Raw genomic sequence first — 22,254 nt, 5'->3', positions numbered from 1 at the left:
CCAGCACTGATCGTGTTACCTACTTGGGTCATGAAACGTCTGCAAGAAATACCAACTCAGCTCAGACAGCACCATCAAATTTGCCCTACCTTTTCCACAGGTGCTGAAGACCAAACCTCTCCAGGACCGCATCCCACAGAAGGACAAGTTCAGAGCACTGGACAAGGTTGGCAACCCTGGCATGAAATATGGGATGAGATATTTCATATACAAGGAAGAATATAATTTAAGGAAGAAAAAGGAAGAACGTTTTTAAAAAAGCCATTTTAGATAGTTGGAGATAGAGATAAATAGAGGTGGGGGGAGATTAACAAATTAGCAGTTTTTAAAAAGCAAACAAAATGAACAAGCAAAAACAGATATTTACATCTTCTTCTTTTCAACATCTTCGCATCCGTAATCCATATTTATACATTTTCTCTTTCTTATCCTAATCTATCTTTTATTTCTAGTGCATCATATATATACTAGATTATAATATATTCTCTTCATCTAAATATTTTATTTACCTTTAACATCAACAGGGACCTACCTAGTTTCCTTTCCAGGTAAAATCTTAATTCCCAACATTTATTCAAAGGCATCTCAAAATGACGACCACTTTTTCGTTGGCAGAATCTTCTTCCGTTTGCCGGACTATCTGGTTCAATCAAGACAATCCTTTCGGAGAAGGAGACCAAGAACTCCTTGTGCACCTCCGGAAACTAAACCCCCAGAAAATCTGCTCCGTACCCCTTGAAATAGAGGTGCAGACCACTGATGGGATCCCCGCTTCGGAGACGGGACAACGCTTTGCCGTGTAAGATTTCGTAGTTTTCGCGGAGAAATAGAAGTCGTCCTCGTCTGACGACCAGAATTGGGGACCAGGATTTCTGTCGAGTTGACTTGATTGATTAGCCCTCTGTCTGCAGAGTTCCAGACACAAATTATTACTAAAATCTGATTTTTTTAAAAAAAACCAATTTAAAGTGGAATTGGATAAAATGCAATTTAAAATGGAACTGGAAGAACATACAACTTAAAATGATTTCTGTGGCTAAGCATGGATGGGCAGGGTGAACGGTTTTTTGGCCCAGGGTTGTTAAGCAAAACATTGAAGTTGTTAAATGAATCATGGGCTCGTTAAAGAGAAATGGGGTTCCCCCAACTGGTTTTGTTTGTCGGAGGCTGGCTGGCTGGGAAAGAAGGAAGGAAGGAAGGAAGGAAGGAAGGAAGGAAGGAAGGAAGGAAGGAAGGAAGGAGGGAGGGAAGGAAGGAAGGAAGGAAGGAAGGAAGGAAGGAAGGAAGGAAAGAGAAGTGAAAGAAAAAGGGAGGAAAGAGGGAGGGAGGAAGGGAGGAAGGAGAGCAAAGGAAGGAGAGAGAAGTGAAGAAGGGAGGGAGGGAGGAAGGAGAAAGAAGGAGAAAGGGAGAAGGAAGGAGAGAAGTGAAGGAAGGAAATAGGGAGGGAGAAAGAAGGAAGGAAGGAAAGAGGGAGGGAGGGAGAGGAGGGAGGAAGGAAATTGAAGGAGAAAGAAGGAAAGACGGAAGGAATGGGGAGAAAGAAAGAAGGAAGGAAGGAAGGAGGGGGAAGGAAGGAGACGGAAGAAAGGAGAGAGAAGTGAAGAAGGAAGGAAAGAGGGAGGGAGGGAAAAAGAAGAGAGGGAGGGAGGAGAAAGAAGGAGAAAGGAAGGAGAAAGGGAGAAGGAAGGAGAGACGTGAAGAAGGAAGGAAAGAGGGAAGGAAGAAAGGAAGGAGAGAGAAGCAGAAGAAGGAAGGAAGGAGAAAGAAGGAAAGAAGTGAAGAAGGAAGGAAAGAGGGAGGGAGGGAAAAAGAAGGAAGGAAGGAAGAACGAATTGATTGGTTGATTGGTTTGTTGATTGATTGATTGATTTTGGAAAATTTATACAGCCGCCTACTCGCTCACGGCGACTCTAGCCGGCTTACAGAAAATACACACCGGTTTTAACCTAATAAAGCACAACTCAAGGTTTACAACCTATAGGTTTTCCTATCATGCAGCAGAGATGAAATACCCAGACGACACGAGCTTTATAAAAACACTAAGAAAAGTATTTAATAGAAAGTCAATTAAAAAAAAAAGAAAACGACTTTCCTAACATAAGCGTCCACCCGTTTCTGTCTCTCCGAGCAGAAATGACCCCCTCGTTGGTTTCTCTTGCATCAACGCCGAACAAGGGAAAGGACAGCGATGTTACGACTACCAGGTGCGATTCACCTGCCCTCCGTCTTTCTGTACAGGTAAGCATCTTCTTTAGCCTAAATTTGACACCAAGAGCCGAGCGGGACCTTTCGTAAACGACTGCAAAATGTTTAAATGATCTGTTGTATAGTACGAGTTAGGAGGCTTCAACGTATCACAGTTTGTTCAGTGAGCATTCGAAGCGGGGGGGAAAATAGTGACTCAGGATCGTGTTTCACACTTACGACCGATGCAGCATTCCCCCGCGGTCACGTGGACAAAATTCAGACGCTTGGCCACTGACTTATATTTATGACGGTTGGCTTCCCGGATTCACTTGATCCTCCCTTGGCGACCTCAAGGAGGGAAGCCGGATTCACTTAACAACCCTATTCTTCACTTAACAACGATGGCAAGGAAGGTCGTGAAATGGGGCGAAACACCCTTCACCGACATCTCATTTAGCGATGGAAATTTGGGGCTCAATTGTGGTCGTAAGGTGAGCATTTGCTGTAAAGGTTTCCAGCTGAAGCTCAACACTCAACGCGTCGCTGTATTGCAACCTGTTGTGGATTGTGCGTTGTTGTTGTTGTTTTTAAGAGACAGATAAAAAGAATTTTCCCCCTACCCCCACAGGTAGCCAAGAACGGTCTACTCCGGAACCGGCCCCTCTGACATCATTGGCCCCCACTTCTACTTTGGAACAAGAGCAAAGCACACCCCAATTCCCGATCCAAGGTACAAAAACCCTTACCTAAAACTCTTTGTAACTTGCAAGAGGGAGTTAGGGAAAATTCACAGCCTTGCTAACTTTCTCCTTTCCTTTCATAATGGTCCGTGCAAATGGCCTTGGGAGACAGGAGGAAGAGACGCAGACTAGACACGGTTCAGATAAGAGGCAACTGAGCCCTCATAAGGAAAAGGGGCGTGGGAAGCATTTCAGAAAGGAGCCTCCCTAGTTCCTTTGGCTGTAAAGAGGAGGGGGCAGAAATATTGTAATGGGATGTGGGAATGGCCTTGGGAGACAGGAGGAAGAGACGCAGACTAGACACAGTTCAGATAAGAGGCAACTGAGCCCTCATAAGGAAAAGGGGCATGGGAAGCATTTCAGAAAGGAGCCTCCCTAGTTCCTTTGGCTGTAAAGAGGAGGGGGCAGAAATATTGTAATGGGATGTGGGAATGGCCTTGGGAGACAGGAGGAAGAGACGCAGACTAGACACAGTTCAGATAAGAGGCAGCTGAGCCAGTGGTGGGTTCTAACTGGCTTTACTACCGGTTCTCTTGATGCACACACTTCAGTTATTTTATCAAACATATGTATTTTTTTAAAAAAAATTTAATGACTTCTCCCTCCGATGGTATATTCTCTGCTTTCCAGTTTTGTGCGAGGACAGCTTGATTTCTAATGCCAAGAACTTTTCTCTTTGGTCTGTTCTTAGCCTGCAAGACGCAATGGATCAATCGAGACAACTCCACCGGCACGGGGGACTATGAGCTGGTTTACTACATCCAAAGAGAACTCCCCAAAGCTCTTTGCAAAAATCGCCTCGCCATTGAGGTGGAGACCGTCAGAGGTGTCCCTGCTTACCGAACAGGACAGCTATTTGCCTGGTGAGATGGCCAGTCACCCCCCCCTTCCACCACCACCACTTGGATTTGAGCTTTTTTGGTGAAGGAGGAGGAGGAGGAGGAGGAAGAGTGGGAGAAGGAGAGGGAGAAGGAGAAGGAGAGAAAGAGGAGGAGGAGGAGAGGAGGAGGAGGAGGAAGAAGAGTGGGAGAGGAGGAGGAAAAGGAGACTGAGAAGGAGAAGGAGAGGAGGAGGAGGAAGACTGGGAGGAAGAAAAGGAGGAAGAGTGAGAGGAGGAGGAAAGGGAGAGGAGGAGGAAGAGTGGGAGGAGGAGGAAGAGTGGGAGAAGGAGGGGAGAAGGAGAAGCTGGAGAGGAGGAGAAGGAGAAGGAGGAAGAGTTGGAGGAAGAAGAGTGGGAGAAGGAGGAGGAGGTGGAGGAGGAGGAGAAGGAGAAGGAGGAAGAGGAGAAGGAGGAGAAGGAGGAAGAGTGGGAGGAGGAAAGGGAGGAAGAGTGGGAGGAGGAGGAGAAGGAGAGGAGAAGGAGAGAAAGAGGAGAAGGAGGAAGAGTTGGAGGAAGAAGAGTGGGAGGAGGAAGAGGAGGTGGAGAAGGAGAAGGAGGAAGAGGAGAAAGAGGAGAAGGAGGAAGAATGGGAGGAGGAGAAAGAGGAAGAGGAGGAGAAGGAGAGAAAGAGAAGAAGAAGCAACAGTGGTAGAGAAAGAAGAGGTGAAGAAGGAAGGAAAGAGGAGCGGGGGAGACAGAGAGGAGGCGGAATCCACTCTACTCATTGCCAGTCATAACGCTGCTAGTTGCAGTGAAAGTCGCAAAATGGGGGCAAAGCTCCCTTAACAAATGTCTCACTCAACAACAGAAATGTTGGGCTCAATTGTGGACGCGATTTGAGGACTCCCTGCATTTATGACGGCTGCAGAGTCCCGGGGTCACGCAATCCTTTTTGCAACCTTCCGACATGTGAGGAAGCCGGATTCCCTTAACAAGAGAGTGGCGAGAGAGCTCGTTAAAAACTCACTTAACGACGTTCTCACTGAGCGATGGAATCGTTAGTCGTAAATGGAGGATTGCCTGTTTGCTGAGGGTTCTTCTCCCATTTTTAGGAATGATCCGATCAACGGGTTCGCTTGTATCCATGCCGACCAGGGGAAAAGCGGTTTATGCCATGATTACAAAGTCCGGTTTGTGTGTCCACACTCTTTTTGCTCAGGTAAATTCGCACTCGTACCTATAAATATTAAGAAATATTTATGGAGATTCTCCATCCTCCAAGTCATGGTTGTCCCAAAGGTTTTTTTTTTCTTCTTCAAGAGGCAACTGGACTGTCTGGTTTTTTTCTCTGAAGAGGTTTCGCTTCTCATCCGAGAAGCTTTCTTGTTCTGACTGAATGGTGGGGAATGGAAGAATTGCTACTCCTTGCAGACAGAGCTGGTTATCTGCATCCTTTTTGAGAGCCATTGAGGCCACTTGGAGGTTTTTCTTTCTCCCAAAGGTGGTTTTTCAAGAGACAACTGGACTTTCTGTTTTTTTCTCTGAAGAGGTTTCGCTTCTCATCCGAGAAGCTTTCTTCAGTTCTGACTGAATGGTGGGGAATGGAAGGATTGATAAAGATTGGAATGTCTGTTTTAATTTTTCTATTTTTGTCTTTAAGGAGGGGATCAGAAAGGCGAGAAGAAGGGTTCGCCATGAAGATTTGCAGCCGATTTCTGTCACCTCCAGCTAAAGATCTGCTCCTTCGTGGAAGAAATAAATGACTTTTTGTTCTATTATTGCTGGCTGAGAATACAATAATAATAATTAATAAATATATAATAAAGCACAGAACGAATCTTAGCCTCGGATGTGGTTTTGGGGGATCAGTTCTCTCATTCAGTCTTGTGAAGTGGGGGGTTCTGGGAGTTGAAGTCCACCGACCTTAAAGCATGCTGGCTGGGGAATTCTGGGAGTTGAAGTCCACTCTCTGGTGTAAAAGGTTTGGCTACAGCAGGGCATCAGGGCATTTTACCTGTTGGAATTAAATCTATCCCCCATTTAATATTTAATTCCTTGCCCCTGAAGCAAACTTTCCTTGTTATTCTGGGCATTTTACAAAGGTGAAAATCGGACGCCATCCCTCTGCATTTTACAGCCTAGTCCTCGACTTACGACCAAAAATGGAGCCCAAAATTCCTGTTGCTAAGCGAGACATCGGTTAAGCGAGTTCTGCCCCCATTTTACCAATTTTCTTGCCACCGTCGCTAAGCGAATCCCTGCCATTGATAAGCCAGTCACCCAGTTGTTAAGTGAATCTGGTTTCCCCTGTTGACTTTGCCTGGTAGAAGGTCGCAAAAGGGATCACTTGATACCCTGGGACACTGCGACTGTCGTAAATATGAACCAGTTGCCAAGTGTCTCAATTTTGATCGCATGGGGAATGCTGCAATGGTCATAAGTGTGAAAAAAATGGTCCTAAGTCCCTTTTTTTCAGAGCTGTTGTAACTTTGAACGGTCACTAAATGAATTGTTGTTAAGTCAAGGACTACCTGGGTTTGGAACAATTGTTTTGGCTTTTTAACCCTGGGCCTGTCTCGGGTTTGTTTCATTGAAATAAACCAGGGTAAAGAAAACACAAACGCATCTCATTTAATGTTTTAATATCCAAAGCAAGTTTCGAAACGGAACGGAAAGAATTCCTCTTAAAAATCCTTGCTTCTCCATTTCCCTGGGGTCCCGGCAGGAAATGATCGGCAACTGATTCATGGCCAAGAAATCTACAAAGAAAGGCTCTTAGGATCTTCTAACAAGCTCACCCCGGGGATCTCTCTACCCAACCAGGGCTCTCCCTGGGGGAAAAAAAAAATTCAGATTCCACTCTAGCCTGTCAATTGCCTTTTCTCTGCACAGAGATCAGGGTGTGGATGTGACATCACAATGGCTGTGTATCCAGAGAGGCTAAAAGCTCGGTCTTCCCTGGGGACAGAGCTTCTTGGCCTTCAGGGATGGCAGAAGGTACCAGAAGACTCTGGAGAAACAGCCCCAAGGAGCAGAGGGGGAGGGAGCAACTCTGCCAGGCTCGCACTGGCCCAGACTGATGGGTCCCGGATAGAGTGACATTTTCCCCAAACACTTTTTATAACTGGGCTACGGTATCATCAGAGGTAAGAAAATCGCATCCAGACTCTTTTATGAACAGAAGGGATGTCACCTCCTCTCCCATTTCTAACCTATAAACCCAGAATTCCTGCCAGGATGGCGAGTTCAGGATGCAAAAAAGAAAAAAAGTTGAGGTTGTAATGCTCAAAAGAGTTGGAAGTCAACACCTTTTTTCTTCTTCCCTTTTACCTCATATTTTGGTTCCCCCTTTTCTTTTTCCTTCCCTTAATTTCCTATTTTTATTTTTCTTTGTATTTTATACATCAATAAAACAATAAAAGTTATAGAGGGCAGCTGGCCAATGTCCTTATATTTTCTAACCCCTCAACATTACTCCATCCTAGAAGTTCCTTTAACCATTGAAAATGGTTAGTCAGGTAACCAGGTAGTCAAGAACATTGAAGGATGAGAGCAGTGTTTCTCAAACTTGGCCACCTGAAGATGGGTAGACTTCAGAAGTCCACACGTCTTCAGGTCTTCACATGACTTCTAGAGTAGTATAGGCCTTCCTTGTTCTTCCTTCATTCTTCTAGTCCAATGTTCTCAACCTTGGCCACCTAAAGACCTGTGGATGTTTAACTTCCAGACTTGAAGTCCACACATCTTCAGGTCTTCACATGACTTCAACTTCCATAGTAGTAGTAGTATGCCTTCCTTGTTCTTCCTTCCTTCTTCTAGTCCAATGTTCTCAACCTTGGCCACCTAAAGACCTGTGGATGTTTAACTTCCAGACTTGAAGTCCACACATCTTCAAGTGGGTTGAGAACATTGGACTAGAACAGTAAACTTTTTGCCATCGCGTGCCAGGAGGGGGGGTGGGGGATATTCGCGTACATGTGTGCCCACACCCATAATTCTACGTGCCCCGCCCTGCACATGCGCGTGCAAACCACCCTCCCCCCCATTCTTGGCACGCGATGGCCAGGTAGGCCCGTTTTTCTTTCTCGCCTGGCTCCAGATCTTCTCTATGCATCTGGGGAGGGCGAAAACAGCCTTCCCCATCCTACCCCAGGCCCTCCAGAGGCAGGAAACAGCCTGTTTCACTACTTCTGGTGGGCCCAGAAGTCCCCAAAATCAGCTGGCTGGTGCATGCATGCATGCCAGAGCTGAGCTGGCATGCCCACTGATATGGCTACATGTGCCACCTGTGGCACGGGTGCCATAGGTTCACCATCACGGGACTCCATCAAGGAAGAACAAGGAAGACATATGAGACAGGTCCTCAACCCTAAATTCAGCCCTTCTGCCTATATACTACTACACCACCCTGGAGAAGTACTAAAAGATGGAGGGCCATCAGCTCAGAGGTTCTCTAGATCTTGTTGATGCAACCGTCAACCTTTCACTCCCTCCTACACAAGCTACAAACTTCTTCCGTTCTTTGTTTGATAGCTCACGATGACTACCAGCCAGAAAAGAGGACAGATCACCAAGCTTAAACCAAGATCTCTTGGCTTGAAAGAAGGTAAGAGCTTCAAAGGATCTCTTACTACAGCTGTCCCAACTTCGAAGGGTTCACACCACCATTCCCAGGAGTAGCTTCGTTCGTATTTTGTGAATCTGGTCATTGTGGTCTGGAAATCTTAAGTTTATGGCTTGCTATTACAGTAAAAGGGATGCAGTGGCTCAGTGGCTAAGACACTGAGCTTGTTGATCGAAAGGTCGGCAGTTCAGCGGTTCGAATCCCTGGTGCCGCGTAACGGGGTGAGTTCCCGTTATTTGTCACAGCTTCTGCCAACCTAGCAGTTCGAAAGCATGTAAAAAATGCAAGTAGAAAAATAGGGACCACCTTTGGTGGGAAGGGAACAGCGTTCCATGCGCCTTTGGTGTTGAATCATGCCGGCCACATGACCACAGAGACGTCTTCGGACAGCGCTGGCTCTTCGGCTTTGAAACGGAGGTGAGCACTGCCCCTTAGAGTCGGGAACAACTAGCACCTATGTGCGAGGGGAACCTTTACCTTTACCTATTATAGTAAATGTACCCAGAATGAGTGTATTTTAGATCTATTCCAAATTGCAAATAGGTGAGATTTAGCGGGCCAACTGGGATAATTTTTATTGTGGATCATTAATTTGACGTATGTTAAAAGTTTCCCCAGAAGAACGAAAGTCCGGAACAACCTGTTCTTAAGGCGCAAGCAAGAGTTTTCGAAAAGGAGACGTTTGTCATGTTCGGGGGAAAAAAATATGACTTTTTACATTTTTTGCCATTTCTCAAGAATTTGGAGCTTGGGATAGAACGTGGGAAAATGTTGGGTCTTAACCTGGCTTGTTGAACTGAGCCTGTCTTCTCTTCTCGGAGCCAGGATTGACCGAGATGTACCAAGGGGAATTGCTTTGTGACGTCACGCTGGTGGCCGATGGACAGAGGTTTCCTTGCCACAGGTAAGGGTCTCACTGTCAACTCACAAAGCATCCCTGGCCTGCTCTCGAGTTGCCATAGGAAAGGGGGAATTGAAGAAGCACCATGGCAGCCGAAGACAGGAGCACATTCCAGACATATTTTTCTCAAGGCTGTCTCCCAGGGTTACCCACAGCAGCCGGAGGGGAGTGATCTCTACAAACTTATTCCATTATCTAGAATGGAATAAGATCAGGAGTAGGATTCAGCCGGTTTTGGACCGGTTTGGGTGAACCGGTTGGTACGATTTTGCACAGTTAGGAGAACCGGTAAAATCGACCACCAGCTAGCCCCGCTCGCCCTGCCCCACCCTACCCTATATATTATCTTCCCTTCACCACGCGGTCCAGCTAATCTCTGTGCCTTGTCTCTGCCCCTCACCCGCAGAGATAAGAATGCCGCCCACTCGCCCTTCACCTCAGGTCGGGGCCCAGGGACATAGCATTTCCCGGCTCTGGCCTTGCCCTGGAGCTGCCACCCGCTCGCCGCCCGCCTCTGCCGCGTCAGGGATAACGCACCATTCCCCAGCTCCGACATTGCCACGGAGCCGCCGCCCACTCGCCGCCACTCCCTTCTGGCCTCAAACTACATCCGGGTTCTTCTTACCTAAAGCGCAGCAGCGGAGTGCAGAGATGGAGCGGAGCAGACCCCGAAAGGCTGTTTGGTTGACCCTCGCGGTGTAGCAGAAGCTACGCCTGCGCAGAAGCCATGCACGCATGTGTGGAAGTCAGGCGCACATGTGTGGAAGACACCCACGCATACACAACTCAAATTTTGGCGAACCAAAATTGTTAACTGGGTTGAATCTCACCACTGAATAAGCAGGAGGCTGGACGAGAAGACCTCCAAGGTCCCTTCCAGCACTGTTAATTCTGTTATTTTCTACAATTTTTGGGGTAATATTCCGGCTGTGCGAAACATGCCAGGAGATGATCCTGCATTTCGAAAATTGATTCCCCGCCCCCCAAAAACAGAGGAATGGTTTAATCTAGAAAGCTTCTTCAATTAACTTAGTTAAGTTGTTGGCCTGGATCCAGGATTGTTTGGCCCTGTAGAAAACCCTCTTCAGGGCCACCATCCTCGCCGGGATGTTGTTCTGGGGATTATCGCTAGAGACCACGGCACACGTCAATGCCACACATGTCTAAACCCCACGTGGACATCTGCCTCTCGTTGCAGGGCCCTGCTGGCAGCCGTGAGTCCTTATTTCCGGGACGTCTTCGTCCAAGGTGGGAAAGACCTGGAAGGGTCAGAGGTCCAGCTGGAGAACGTGTCTCCGTCCCTCATGCAGAACATCCTGAAATACATCTACACGGAAGAACTCGCACTCACTCCCGAGCTGGCTCCGTCACTCTTCACCGGAGCGAGCCAGCTGCAGATCATCCCCTTGGAAACGGTCTGCTGCAGGTAGGTTTCCAGATGTTCCCTTACGGTTGCGCCAAGGGCATCACGGGCTGGTTTGAACTCATCCCTAAAATCTCTTGGTGGTCTCCCATCCCAGCCACCCCAAGGCGTGCGCGAATGGGAGAGCCGAAGAGATGAAGGCGAGACGGAACTGGCAAGACTCGAATGAAGGTTTTGCTTTTTCCTGAACGTCAAAAGGAAACTAGCCAATCGGTTAAAAAGCTAAACGGTTTAAAAAGTTGGTTTAAAAAGATAAAAGGGCTTCTTTTTTTTTTTAGTGGGTTAAAGGAACCAGGCTGGAAACCAGGACTCTGTGAGTTCTAGTCCTGCCTTAGGCATGAAAGCCAGCTGGGTGACTTTGTACCAGTCCCTTTCTCCCAACCCAATCCACCTCACAGGATTGTTGTTGTTGTTGTGGGGGAAATAGAAGGAGGAAGGAATTTTAAGTATGTGAGGTCCTGGGTGCAACATTTCGTGACCAAGCTAGGTAACACCAGTGATGCACTGATAATGTTCCCTACTTGGGTCATGAAACGTCTACAGGAAAATCACCAAGCTCAGAGAGCACCAAGGATTTCCTAGACCTCCCTTTCTCCCTTCCTCCTCCTCCTCCTCTCCTCAAACCCCCATCCCCTTCTAGCACTGATGATGTAACCAAGCTGGGTCATGAAACGTCCGCACGAAAACCCCCAGGCTCAGAGAACAACAGGGACCCCTCAATTTCAACCCTGAGCTACAAATCTTGTCTTCAGTGGCTCTCTTCATTCTTCCACCAAAAACACCCTGCCCCTTTTTGCTGATCTTTGAAGATCAAACAGGTCTCCCCTTCCATCTCTCTCCTTTCTAGGTTCCTGGTGGCCCATCTCTCCATCCAGAACTGCTTTGAGATGTATTCCTTAGCTCAGCTGCACCACAGCCAGCCTCTCCTCCACGCTGTTCTCCAGCTCCTGATCAGGAATTTTGAGTGGACGTTCGAAGGGGACAATTTCCTCCGACTGGACTCCGGCGATCTCGCCACTGTCATCGCCTCCGATGACCTCAACGTGGCTTCTGAGCTCAAGGTCTACCAGGCGATACGGCGGTGGGTGCAGGGTGAGCCCAGCAAGCGCAGCCCCTTCCTTGGACAGCTTCTGAACCACGTCCGTTTCCCCCTCTTTGGTCCTGAGGAACAAGACGTACTCCAGGAAGATCTGGAGAGATGGAACGACCTCGAACTTGAACGGAAAGTCATGGATGGCCCCGAACGGTTAGAAGAAAGCCGCGGACTGCGCCAAGGCATGTACAAGCCGCACATTTTCTGCATCGACACTCAGATGTGCGAGTATCAACAGCTGGAGAGCGAAGAGGGCCATGTGAGCTGTTACGAGCCACAGGCCGAAGTCTGGGAGAAACTTCCCGGCTTACAATCGTTAACCCACGCTTGCTGTACCTCCAACGGAGACAAGGTCTACGTCTCAGGAGGCGTCTACAAGAACGCGTACTCCAACGCCGTCTACGAATTCAACGCCTTTACCAATCAGTGGCTGCAGCTCCGGGCCATGACTGTGCCCCGCGCAGCCCACGGCTTCGTGTTCGACCATCAAAAACTCTACGCCATGGGAGGCTGGCGCAGATTCCAGACTTTCCTAAACCTGGCTGAGACCCTTGACCTCGACACGGGGATCTGGACTCCAATGGCCAAGTTGCCCTTTGCCCTGAGCCACCCAGCTTCCAGCGTGTTGCGGGAGAAGGTGTATCTCCTCGGAGGCGCCACCGGGGTCTCCAACCACTGGCTCTTCCACAAGGGAGTCTTGATCTATGGGATTGCTTCCAACACGTGGACACAAGTCCCGCTGGCGACGGGCTTCTTCGCCGCGGGCGCCGTGGCTGACAAGAACGGCATCTACGTCATTGGGGGTTACACCGAGAAGAAGAACGAGGATTGGCAGGAGAGGGCCCTGGTGCCCGAGAACCGCCACAGCACCCGAAAATGCTTCTTCATCAGTGAGTCTGGAAAGGTGAATTGCAACGTGACCGTTCCCAAGCTGCGACGAGGTTTGGCCAACGCAGCGGTGGTTTACTGCGGCAAGCGGATCTACGTGTTGGGCGGAGAAGATCTGTCCCAGAGATACAAAGCGATCTACCACTGGCAGCCGGGAGAGTCCCGCTGGCACCGGGCCAGTGCCGAAATCCCCGTGCCGCGAGAAGGTATCAGCAGATTTGGTTGCGCGACTCTGTTGAGGCCCAAGCCTCATATTCTCCAACTCTTCCAAGTGACTTCGGTGGTTATTGTGTCGGCAGTCGCCAAATCATAGTTCCTTCCCACCAACCTGTTCATGCGTGAACATCAGGCCGGGATTATCAATAAACTCCACTATAATGAGGTACAATCGCCACTGGCTTCTGTGGGCCTTTGCCTTGGTAGCCTATCAAGGTTACTACAAAGACCATGGACCACAGAACTATTCAGCTTTCCCATAGATCGACTTTCAGATGTCTCCAAAGCGCCAAATCCCAGCAGGTTCGCAATATCCCACCCCGAAGATGTTGATGTTCTCACCTGACATCTTTGAAGACCTCAACTTACCATCGGCTGAAAACTTTGCGTAATTTGGGGACCTAAGATGTTAAGTCGCTGTTTTTCATTCCTTTCTTTTCAATAAATTTGAGTGGCAATGAAAGGCACGGTCTAAGGTGGGTAGGCGGGGGGTCCCTCCTGCGGGAATGGGTGGCTGATTCTGGCCGAGTCGTTGGATGAAAGAGGTCCGTAGAGGTTCTTCATCTTTGAATCAATTTGAATCAGGACAGGGACCTGGGAGGCCTTCTCGTCCAACCCCCTGCTCAGGCAGGAGACCCTAGACCAGTGTTGGTGAACTTTTTCGGCACTGAGTGCCACAACGGGAGCTCGCATGCCGGAAACTGGAACAGCACCTCCCCAGCGCGCATGCACCACTGGGAAGTTAAGCTTCTGGTTTCCGGTGTGCACATGTGCGCCGGTCACTTTTTTTTTCTTGCTTTGATTTATATGCCGCCCTTCTCCGGAGACTCAGGGCGGCTTACAATGCGTTAAGCAATAGCCTTTATCCTTTTGTATATTTATACAAAGTCAGCTTATTGCCCCCACAATCTGGGTCCTCATTTCACCTACCTTAGAAAGGATGGAAGGCTGAGTCGACCTTGCGCCTGGTGAGATTCGAACTTGCAGTAATTGCAAGCAGCAGATGTTAATCTGTTAATAACAGTGCTTTAGTCCACTGTACTACAGGCTCTGTCAGCATTCTGATGCTGCCATAAAAAGGAGGAGACGAGGCTTGACTTTTCACCTACTTATTTTCTCTGTAGATAATATCCCCTAGGAGATGGGAGGGGAGGGGAGAACATTCCTGTGGGGGTGAGGTCAGAAGCTGGGGAGACTGACTTGGAAGATGGCCAATGAGAAGATGAGAATTGGGGAACGGAAAGGGAAGGGTTTGGGGGTCAGAGGGTTAGTATCGGCTACGACAAAGTCGGGGCCAGATCTGTCGTACTCAATAAATGGAATATTTCAGCAAAGATTAATTGTTTGGGAGTGCAATTTATTTGAGATGACATCGAAACCTGACAGGCTCCTTGGTCTTCTGGTTTTTGGTGCGGGAGCACCGGTTTCTGGCACGCATGCCCGCACCAGGGAACTGAGCTTCCGGTTTCCGGCGCTCCCATGCGTGCAAAGACCAGCTAACCGGTATGCATGCACACGTGCCAGAAACTGGAAGTCCAGTGACCAGCACGCATGTGCATGATGGCAACTGGAAGAGCAATGGGCGATGGCTGGCGTGCCCGGAGAGATGGCTCTGCGTGCCACTTCTGGCACGCGTGCCATAGGTTCACCATCACGGCCCTAGACCATTTCAATCAATCAATCAATCAATCAATCAACCAATCAATCAGAATAGAGCTGGAAGGGACCTGGGAGATCTTCTGGTCCATACCTCTGTCCAAGCAGGAGACCTATTATAACTAACTGATACCATTGTCCTTAATCTGCTAATTATACTATGAAAACATTTTAAACATTAAAAAAAGGAATATAATTTGCCCAGATATTCATGAGACCCCTCCGTCACGAATGAAAGGCAGACATGAATGTAGGCAAGGAAGAAGTAGTTTTTCTTTCTAGACTCTGTGTGGGACAAGGGGGTCGCCCGGGTTGTGGCCTGGTGTGTGCGTGTTTGTGTGTGTGTGTGTGTGTGAGAGAGAGAGAGAGAAGGAGAAAAAAGAGCGAGAAAGAGGTGGAGAGAGAGAATGAAAGAGAGAGAAAAAGGGAGAGGTAGTGGGAGAGAGAATGAGAGGAGAGAGAGAACAAAAGAGAGAAAATGAGAGGGGGGAGAGAGTACGAAAGAGTGTGAGAAAGACCAGAAAGAAAGGAGAGAAAAAGAGAAGGAAAAAAAAGAGAGAATGAAAGAAAAAAGAAAGAGAGAGAGAAAGAGAGAGGGGGGGCGAGGCAAAGGCCCCTCTCAGCAGGCGGGCCCCTCCAGGCCAGTAAGGGCCACGGCAGTCTTGCGGAATAACTCCAGGATCGGCTTCTTGGGCAGTTTGACCGCAGCACAGCCGAAGCCGCTGACCCCCCAGTTGGCGAAGGGCAGCCGCTCCTGGCAGCGGATCCAGCGGGGGGCGCCCTGCTCCCAGTAGTAGACGGTATTGTAGTATTCCTCCTCGTTCTCGCCCACCGCCCGCCGCCCCAGCGCCACATTCTCGCCGCCCAACACGTAGATCCGCTGCTTCCAGCGCACCACGCCTGCACCAGCCAGCTCCACGGGCAAAGGTGGCACGGCCACGCGACGGTCCACGCGCCCGTCGGCGCCCAGGAAAAAGCAGCGTCGGGTGCAGCGCAGCCCATCCGAATCTGACCGCCGGTCACGCGTGGGCTGGTGCTGCCGCGTGCGTCCACGGAAATAGCCACCCACAACGTAGATGCCCTCATTCATGGCCACGGCACCTGCCCAGTAGCCCCCGCTGCTGAGGAAGGCTTGGGTCCACTGGTTGGCACCCACCTGGTAGATGAGCACCTTACGCGACGCGTACCATGCGCCCACCGCCTCCGTCGCGCCTCCCACCAGGTAGAGGCGACCACGCAGCGCGGCCGATGCAAAGTGGCTGAGCGGCAGCGGCAGTCGTGCTATGCGCACCCAGCACTGCTCGGTTAGGTCATAACTCTCGGCCGAGTCAAGATAGTCCTCGAAGTTGCGCCAGCCACCCAGTGCGAAGAGGCGGCCGCCCCACGTGAGGAAGCCGTGGGAGGCCCGCGCTACCGACATGGACGCCAGCCGGCTCCAGCGGCCCCGCAGCGAGCTGTACTCATGCAGTGTGTCCGAGTAGGTATCGTCCGTGTGGACGCCGCCAGTGACAAAAAGCCGGTCACGCAGTGCCACGCAGCGCGCGCAGTAGAGCCTTTCCAGTAGCGGCAGCTTCTCCCAAAGGCCGGCTTGAGGGTCGTAGCAGCCCACCTGGAAATCCTTGGTGCGCAGCTCAGGTCCCTCCAGGTTGAAAAGATCCACACACACAATACAGGTGTTAAACATGCCCCGCCGGAGACCCCCGCACTGGGCCAGCCGCTCCTGGCGGTTCAGGCGCCTCCAGCGTGGACGCAGCTCCTTGGGCCGCTGCAGAAGCTCGGTTTGTACCTGGCGCAGCTCTTCCGGGGTGAGCAGCGGGAAGCGCACCTGGGCTAGCAGGCGGGCCAGGAAAGGTAAGCGGAGGGCGCTCTGGGCTTGTACCCAGCGCCACGCGGCCCGGTAGACCAGCAACTCGGAGGAGACTAGCAGATTGTCGGAAGCCAGGATGCTCTCCAAGGTGCTGGGGTTGAGGTCCAGGAAAGTGGGCGCCTCTTGGGACAGGCGCTTGAAGTGGGTGTGCACCAGGCTTTTGGCCTCCTGGAAGAGCGCAGGGTCGTTGTGCGAGTAGCCCAGCTGGTAGATGCTCAAGCAGTTCTCCGGACAGAGGTGCTCCAACAGGTAGCTGCAGAGAGAGGGGGGAACGTAAGGGCGTAGGATCGACCGGAGTCCCACCAAGGAAGGAGGAATGGCTCAGAACAGGCGTCTGCAACCTTAAACACTCAAATGAGCCATTTGGACCCGTTTCCCCCAGAAAAGAAAACACCGGGAGCCACAAAACCCTTCCCGTGCCTGACTTATTTCTCGAGCGGCCACAAAACTAGCATGTGTAGTTGAATTAAACGTTCTCTTTTCTTCTGAAACTTTTCTTTTCTTGGGATTTATTCATGGTTGGCCTACCGGAGGTTGAAAAGCTCAATAAATCACGTGCCGGCGGGTGTCGCACATTGGCAGTTATGACGTATAGTTTGAGTGACAGGGAGCCGCAGCAGAGGGGTGAAAGAGCCACATGCGGCTCCAGAGCTGCAGGTTGCTGACCCCTGGCCCAGAATAACATATCCCTTGCTGTTTTTTTAAGAGAACTGTAGAGGGAGCCCTTGAGCAGGAAAAGAACAGGAGAGACACTCCAGAGCAAGAAGAAGATTGGGGGAGGGGGTCCATCCCCACCCCACTCCCCAAAATCAACGTCCAGCAGGCATTGTGCAACCTGATGGTTACCTGGAACAGCTTTCCAGCAAAGGAAGGATCTGGAGGCGGCTGGCTGCTTCGTACAGGTCTTCGGCGATCTCGGGCGTGAGTTCGATTTCCTCCGTGTAGTAGTATTGTACCACCATTTGAATGATGGTGGGGTCCATGTCCTGCAGAAGCACCTCTCCATCCTGGGACTCTCGGAAAGAGTTGGAGAACATGGCTCGGAAGTAGGGGTTGATAGCTGCCAGGAGTATCCTAAGTCCAGAAAACAGACGAGAGATGTTGTTTTTCCCGCTGGCTTTCCAAGTGTTTCCTGGCTGGCCAGAGAGGCTGCTCTGTTTTTCCACCTCATTCTCCAGGATTTACCAATATTATTTTTTTCCTGCAATTTTTGGCCTGATCTTACTGTAATGGAGTGGCAGAGAGAAAGAGGGATGCTCTTATTTGGGGGGGGGGGTGAGGGGGTTACTCAGGTCTCCGGAAGGAAAAAAATATAGAAATAGAAGATCTAAATAAGTAAAAAGCTAGGGCAAAAAAAGACACCAGACCAAGAAATGCTAAAAGTTTATGGGAAGGAAGCAAATATAGAAAAATGGGAAGAGACATGTGCGAAGAAGTCCTGTTAGAAAGTCTTTTTTTAAAAACATCTAGGCAAAATTTGTGTTTTGGCCAATACAGTAAGCCATCTTGGGGGTGCCTTGCAGATTTTGGGTTCTATCACCATCACATTAATTAATTACCCACCCATCGCATTAATTCAACTCCCAGAAAGCGCCTGATACTACCTGCTTAATTTGCCTTTTTTTAAAAAAAAAAAGGGGGGGGAGATGGATGGAAAAGGGGAGGTTGAAAGGAGGGGAGAAGGAAGGAAGGAAGGAGAGCAAAGAAAGGAAGGAGAGCAAAGAAAGGAAGGAGAGAAAGGAAGGAGAAGGAAGGAAGGAAGGAAGGAAGGAAGGAAGGAAGGAAGGAAGGAAGGAAGGAGAGCAAAGAAAGGAAGGAGAGCAAAGAAAGGAAGGAGAGCAAAAAAGAAAGGAAGGAAAACAACGAAAGGAAAGAGAGCAAAGAAAGGAAGGAAGGAGAGGGAAGGAAGGAGAGCAAAGAAAGGAAGGAGAGCAAAAAAGGAAGGAAGGAAAACAAAGAAAGGAAGGAGAGCAAAGAAAGGAAGGAAGGAGAGGGAAGGAAGGAGAGCAAAGAAAGGAAGGAGAGCAAAAAAGGAAGGAAGGAAAACAAAGAAAGGAAGGAGAGCAAAGAAAGGAAGGAAGGAGAGAGAAGGAAGGAAGGAGAGCAAAGAAAGGAAGGAGAGCAAAATAGAAAGGAAGGAAAACAAAGAAAGGAAGGAGAGCAAAGAAAGGAAGGAAGAAGAGGGAAGGAAGGAAGGAGAGCAAAGAAAGGAAGGAGAGAAAGGAAGGAGAGGGAAGGAAGGAAGGAAAGAAAGAAAGAAAGAAGGAAGGAAGGAAGGAAGGAAGGAAGGAAGGAAGGAAGGAAGGAAGGAAAAGGATGAATGAATGCAGTGAATTCTGGCAACCCTTATCTCTGTAACACAATCATCACAACACAATACCTGTGACAGGGGAATCGTTCTCCTTTGGCCACAATAGTTGTGTCACACAGAAGCTCTTCCTGATGCAGCTGTTCCAGGCCTAAAAAAATAACTCGGACTTGTTAGCGTGTTTGTGAAGAAAGACACAACCTCTTCTCAACAGAGAACTCCGCATGCGCCCAGATTTGTTTCAAAGGATGCTACACAACACTTAACAACTTTCAGCCTGCTTTTTCAGAGATTAGGGGCTCAGGGGCAAGGATGAAGAAAGAGCAGTGTCTATGGAGATTCTCAGTCATCCAGCTCATGGTTATCCCGGAATAATTCCTTTTTTCCCCTCCGCAAAGCACAGTGATTGGAGAAGAAGGATCTTAAGAGAATAAGCAGGCACACAGTGAGGAATACATCAAACTGTTTGTGTAGCACACTCAGGGCTGCCAGTGCATGTTGTGGTCCGCCCGCAGCCTGCGGAGTTGGCAGCAAGTCGGATAACGATGACGCTGAGGAAGAACAGGGGCCAGTCCTGGAGCCTGGGGAGGGCTCGGATGAGGGCTCTGCATCAGAGGCAGAGATGGGGCCAGGGCCATCGGGGAGTGATGTGCGGACTCCGGAGCCTCCAGAGTCGGACAGCAGAGAGGCAGAGGAACAGGGGGAGCCTGTTCCCAGTGCGCACATGCGCAGAGCTGCCAGAAGGCAAGAACAGTTAAAACAAAAGGGGCGACTCAGGAGTAAGGCCTGGAGATGATTGGCCCCTCCCTTAAGGCTTAAAAGACCAGCAACGGCTCTTGGCCTCTTTGCCGGAAAACAACGTTGAGAGATTTGCTTCTTGTGTCACTGTATTCGTTTCTTGTCGGCGTCTTCTGCTTCTGAACTTTTGCCAAGAGAAGCCTTTGGCAGTTTGCCTAATTATCCCAAGGTCGGTGATAAACTGAGGAATGGTGTTTTGAAGAATTTGCTTTCATTTAGTTTGGACTACGCTGAGAATGAGTTAATTCTCAGCTGTTCTAATAAAGTCTGTTTGTTTTCGAATTGTTTGTAATTTAATACTAACTACTTGGGCCTGGGTCACAACAGTGCATTGCTTTTGATGTATAATCCTCATTGCCAGCTTACTCTCTTACGATCCCTTTCTCTCCCAAAAAAATGTAACTACAAACAGTTCCCTTCTTCTTCATTATTTCACCGCCATTGGCGGGTGGAGCATTCCAAGGATGAGGGAGTAGAGAAAAAAATTAAGACACTCGCAGTCACACGATTTCCCTCTTGGTGACCGTTTTGCTTAATGACGGAATTGCCACTCCCAAGCCTGGTCACTATATGAGGACTGCCTGTACTTTAAGGGCACCTTTAGAGTCTGTTCACACCTTCAAAATGCTATTTAAAAAGTCAGTCCTGACATGACAATCCTCAAACACGGAGGCCATCCTGGGCTACATTTTTCCATGGAAACCTGGTTACTATTGTTCTAAATTAGGGCTTGTTTTCACGAAGGCAGGAAACCGACCTTCTCGTATGTAGTGATCCAAAGGTTTGGGTTGCTCCTCAGTAAGATCCTCCTCTCTGTCCAACAGTGGATTCATTCTTGTGGCTCCAAGTTGATCCCAGAAAAATGAAGCTGGATTATCCGTCTGAGCAAAGCAAGCAGAGAAAAACAATTACGGCGAGCAGAATTGCAGAGTTCAAATCTAGAATGATCTTAGCTTCGTTGTTCTCAACCTTGGGAACATTAAGCGGCGTGGATTTCAACTCCCAGAATTCCTCAGAGAGCCGTAACGCACCTTCCTCCTCCTCTCTCCCCCACCATAACAACAACCCTGTTAAGTGGGACGAGCTCTGGCCCAAAGTCACTCAGAAGGTTAAGGCGGGACTCGAACTCAGGATCTCCTGCTTTCTATCCTGGCGCCTTAACCATTAGACCCAACTGCCTCCCTTTGAAACAGGGCCCCTTTGAAGGAGAACCACTGGGGGAGAACCTTACCTGGAAGGGGGGCGTTAAATAATCAAGGAGGTTGCCGACACCTGGGGTTCTGACCTAGGCTTCCTTAGAAATGAAACAGCGCAAACTTACTCCCGGCAAACCTCTTTAATTCATACGGCGGTAAATTACTGTCATTTACAGTCCGCAAGGCTTGATAAACAGTCTTTCAGAGGAGTGTTTACAAACACCCACCTTATCTCCCTTGGAATGCTGCCAGAGAACTAATTGCCACACGCAGGACAAGGCCAAACTTGGCACAGAGTCACAAAAACAGAATTTTCAAATCTTGACTCGGCCAAATGAACTAATTGCTTCCTGCAAAAGCTCACATCCCGTTCGCTTCTCTTTTATGTCTTATGGAAGGAGCCAATCATCTCCAAGCCTTACTCCCAAGTCGACCCTGTTTCCTTAATTGTTCCTGTTTCCTGGGAACAGGACTGGTCCACGTTCCTCCCCAACCTCCTCACTGTCCGAATCTGCTGCCAGTGTGTGGCAGGCCGCAACACTTGGAGAAAGATTGTGCAATGAAAACTTACATGCTTGTACGGCTACGGGTGCAAGGAGACGCACACCTAGGCACACATGCGTGCGCTGGAGGATTTTCGCGCAAACTCCCTTCTCTTACGAAAATTCAGCGAACCGAACGAAAAACCAGCAGAGGGAGAAAATGCAGACGAATTTCCTGGCGCAGCATTAAGTTCAAGAAATCTCTGCCGGTCTACAGAGTGGTGGGCTCCCCCCACTAGACTCTCCTACCCACCCACCCATCTTGACCTCTCCTTTCGCCCCCTTACCTTTGTCCAGACTGGTGGTCTCGCTTCCTCCCAGACCGGGAAGCCAAATTGGCCCTTAGCATCAGCCGATGTCCGATTGGCTCACCTGAGACAGGTGTCATAGTCCATTTTTACATAGGGAGGGGGGGTTTCCTCTGATGTGTTCAGGTAAGATTGTCTGCCTGCAAGATTGGTGGGGGGGGCAGGCCCACCCCAACTGGAGTTTTAAGAAGGTGGAGGAGGGGTCTGATTTTGAGGGTGTGTGAAAAATTCCGAAAAGAAGGAAGACATAAAGATTATTTGATCTTCAGTTGAAAATTTCGGGCTGCAAATATTTCTGAAATGTGCTGTACGTTAAGGCACCATTATACAGGTGGTCCTTAACTTAACAACGGTTCGTTTAGTGACCGTTCAGAAAAAAAGGGACTTAGGACCATTCCTCGCACTTACGACTGTTGCAGCATCCCCACGGGTCACACGATTGACGTTTGGATGCTTGACAGCGGCTTCATATTTATGACGGTGGCATGACCCCGATTGTCCTAAATATGAATCCCGTTGCCAAGTGTCCGAATTTGGATCACGGGATCCAAACTGAGGATGGGGCAACGGTCGTAAGGGTGGGGAAACGGTCTTAAGTTGCTTTTTTCAGGGCCATTGTAACTTTGAACGGTTGCTAAGCGAACCGTTGTAAGATGAGGACTACTGATTTGGCCCCGCAGATACGGA

At 49.3% G+C, this 22,254-nt stretch overlaps 3 protein-coding genes across 3 annotated transcripts in view; 2 read left to right on the top strand and 1 right to left on the bottom strand.

The window, feature by feature from the left end:
- Nucleotides 1-5,581, top strand: part of LOC117656607 (uncharacterized) — a 20,374-nt gene extending 14,793 nt beyond the window's left edge. Inside the window, exons 12-18 of the mRNA XM_034404788.2 lie at nt 101-166; nt 616-799; nt 2,132-2,238; nt 2,816-2,917; nt 3,619-3,790; nt 4,860-4,966; nt 5,408-5,581. Of these exons, the coding sequence (XP_034260679.2) occupies nt 101-166; nt 616-799; nt 2,132-2,238; nt 2,816-2,917; nt 3,619-3,790; nt 4,860-4,966; nt 5,408-5,445 (776 nt within the window). The 3' untranslated portion in view covers nt 5,446-5,581. The remainder of the gene's footprint in view (nt 1-100; nt 167-615; nt 800-2,131; nt 2,239-2,815; nt 2,918-3,618; nt 3,791-4,859; nt 4,967-5,407) is intronic.
- Nucleotides 5,582-6,706: 1,125 nt separating this feature from the next.
- On the top strand, nt 6,707-13,355 carry LOC117656609 (kelch-like protein 38). The gene is made up of 5 exons (XM_087879242.1): nt 6,707-6,893; nt 8,281-8,353; nt 9,197-9,275; nt 10,471-10,698; nt 11,543-13,355. The coding sequence occupies exons 2-5, from the start codon at nt 8,287-8,289 to the stop codon at nt 12,987-12,989; spliced, it is 1,821 nt and encodes a 606-aa protein (XP_087735368.1). The 5' UTR covers nt 6,707-6,893; nt 8,281-8,286; the 3' UTR covers nt 12,990-13,355.
- An 873-nt stretch (nt 13,356-14,228) lies between these two features.
- LOC117656622 (kelch-like protein 24) lies at nt 14,229-20,354 on the bottom strand. Its single transcript, XM_034404804.2, has 4 exons — nt 20,279-20,354; nt 18,796-18,874; nt 17,262-17,489; nt 14,229-16,668 (listed from the first exon to the last, which is right to left on the bottom strand). The coding sequence occupies exons 1-4, from the start codon at nt 20,352-20,354 to the stop codon at nt 15,168-15,170; spliced, it is 1,884 nt and encodes a 627-aa protein (XP_034260695.2). The 3' UTR covers nt 14,229-15,167.
- Nucleotides 20,355-22,254: the final 1,900 nt, after the last annotated feature.

Source organism: Pantherophis guttatus, chromosome 15 (genome assembly GCF_059756535.1).
Source record: "Pantherophis guttatus breed Tessera chromosome 15, ASM5975653v1, whole genome shotgun sequence".
Taxonomy (NCBI): domain Eukaryota; kingdom Metazoa; phylum Chordata; class Lepidosauria; order Squamata; family Colubridae; genus Pantherophis; species Pantherophis guttatus.
Note: the sequence above shows the minus strand (reverse complement) of the source record. Positions and strands in the feature narration are given on the sequence as shown.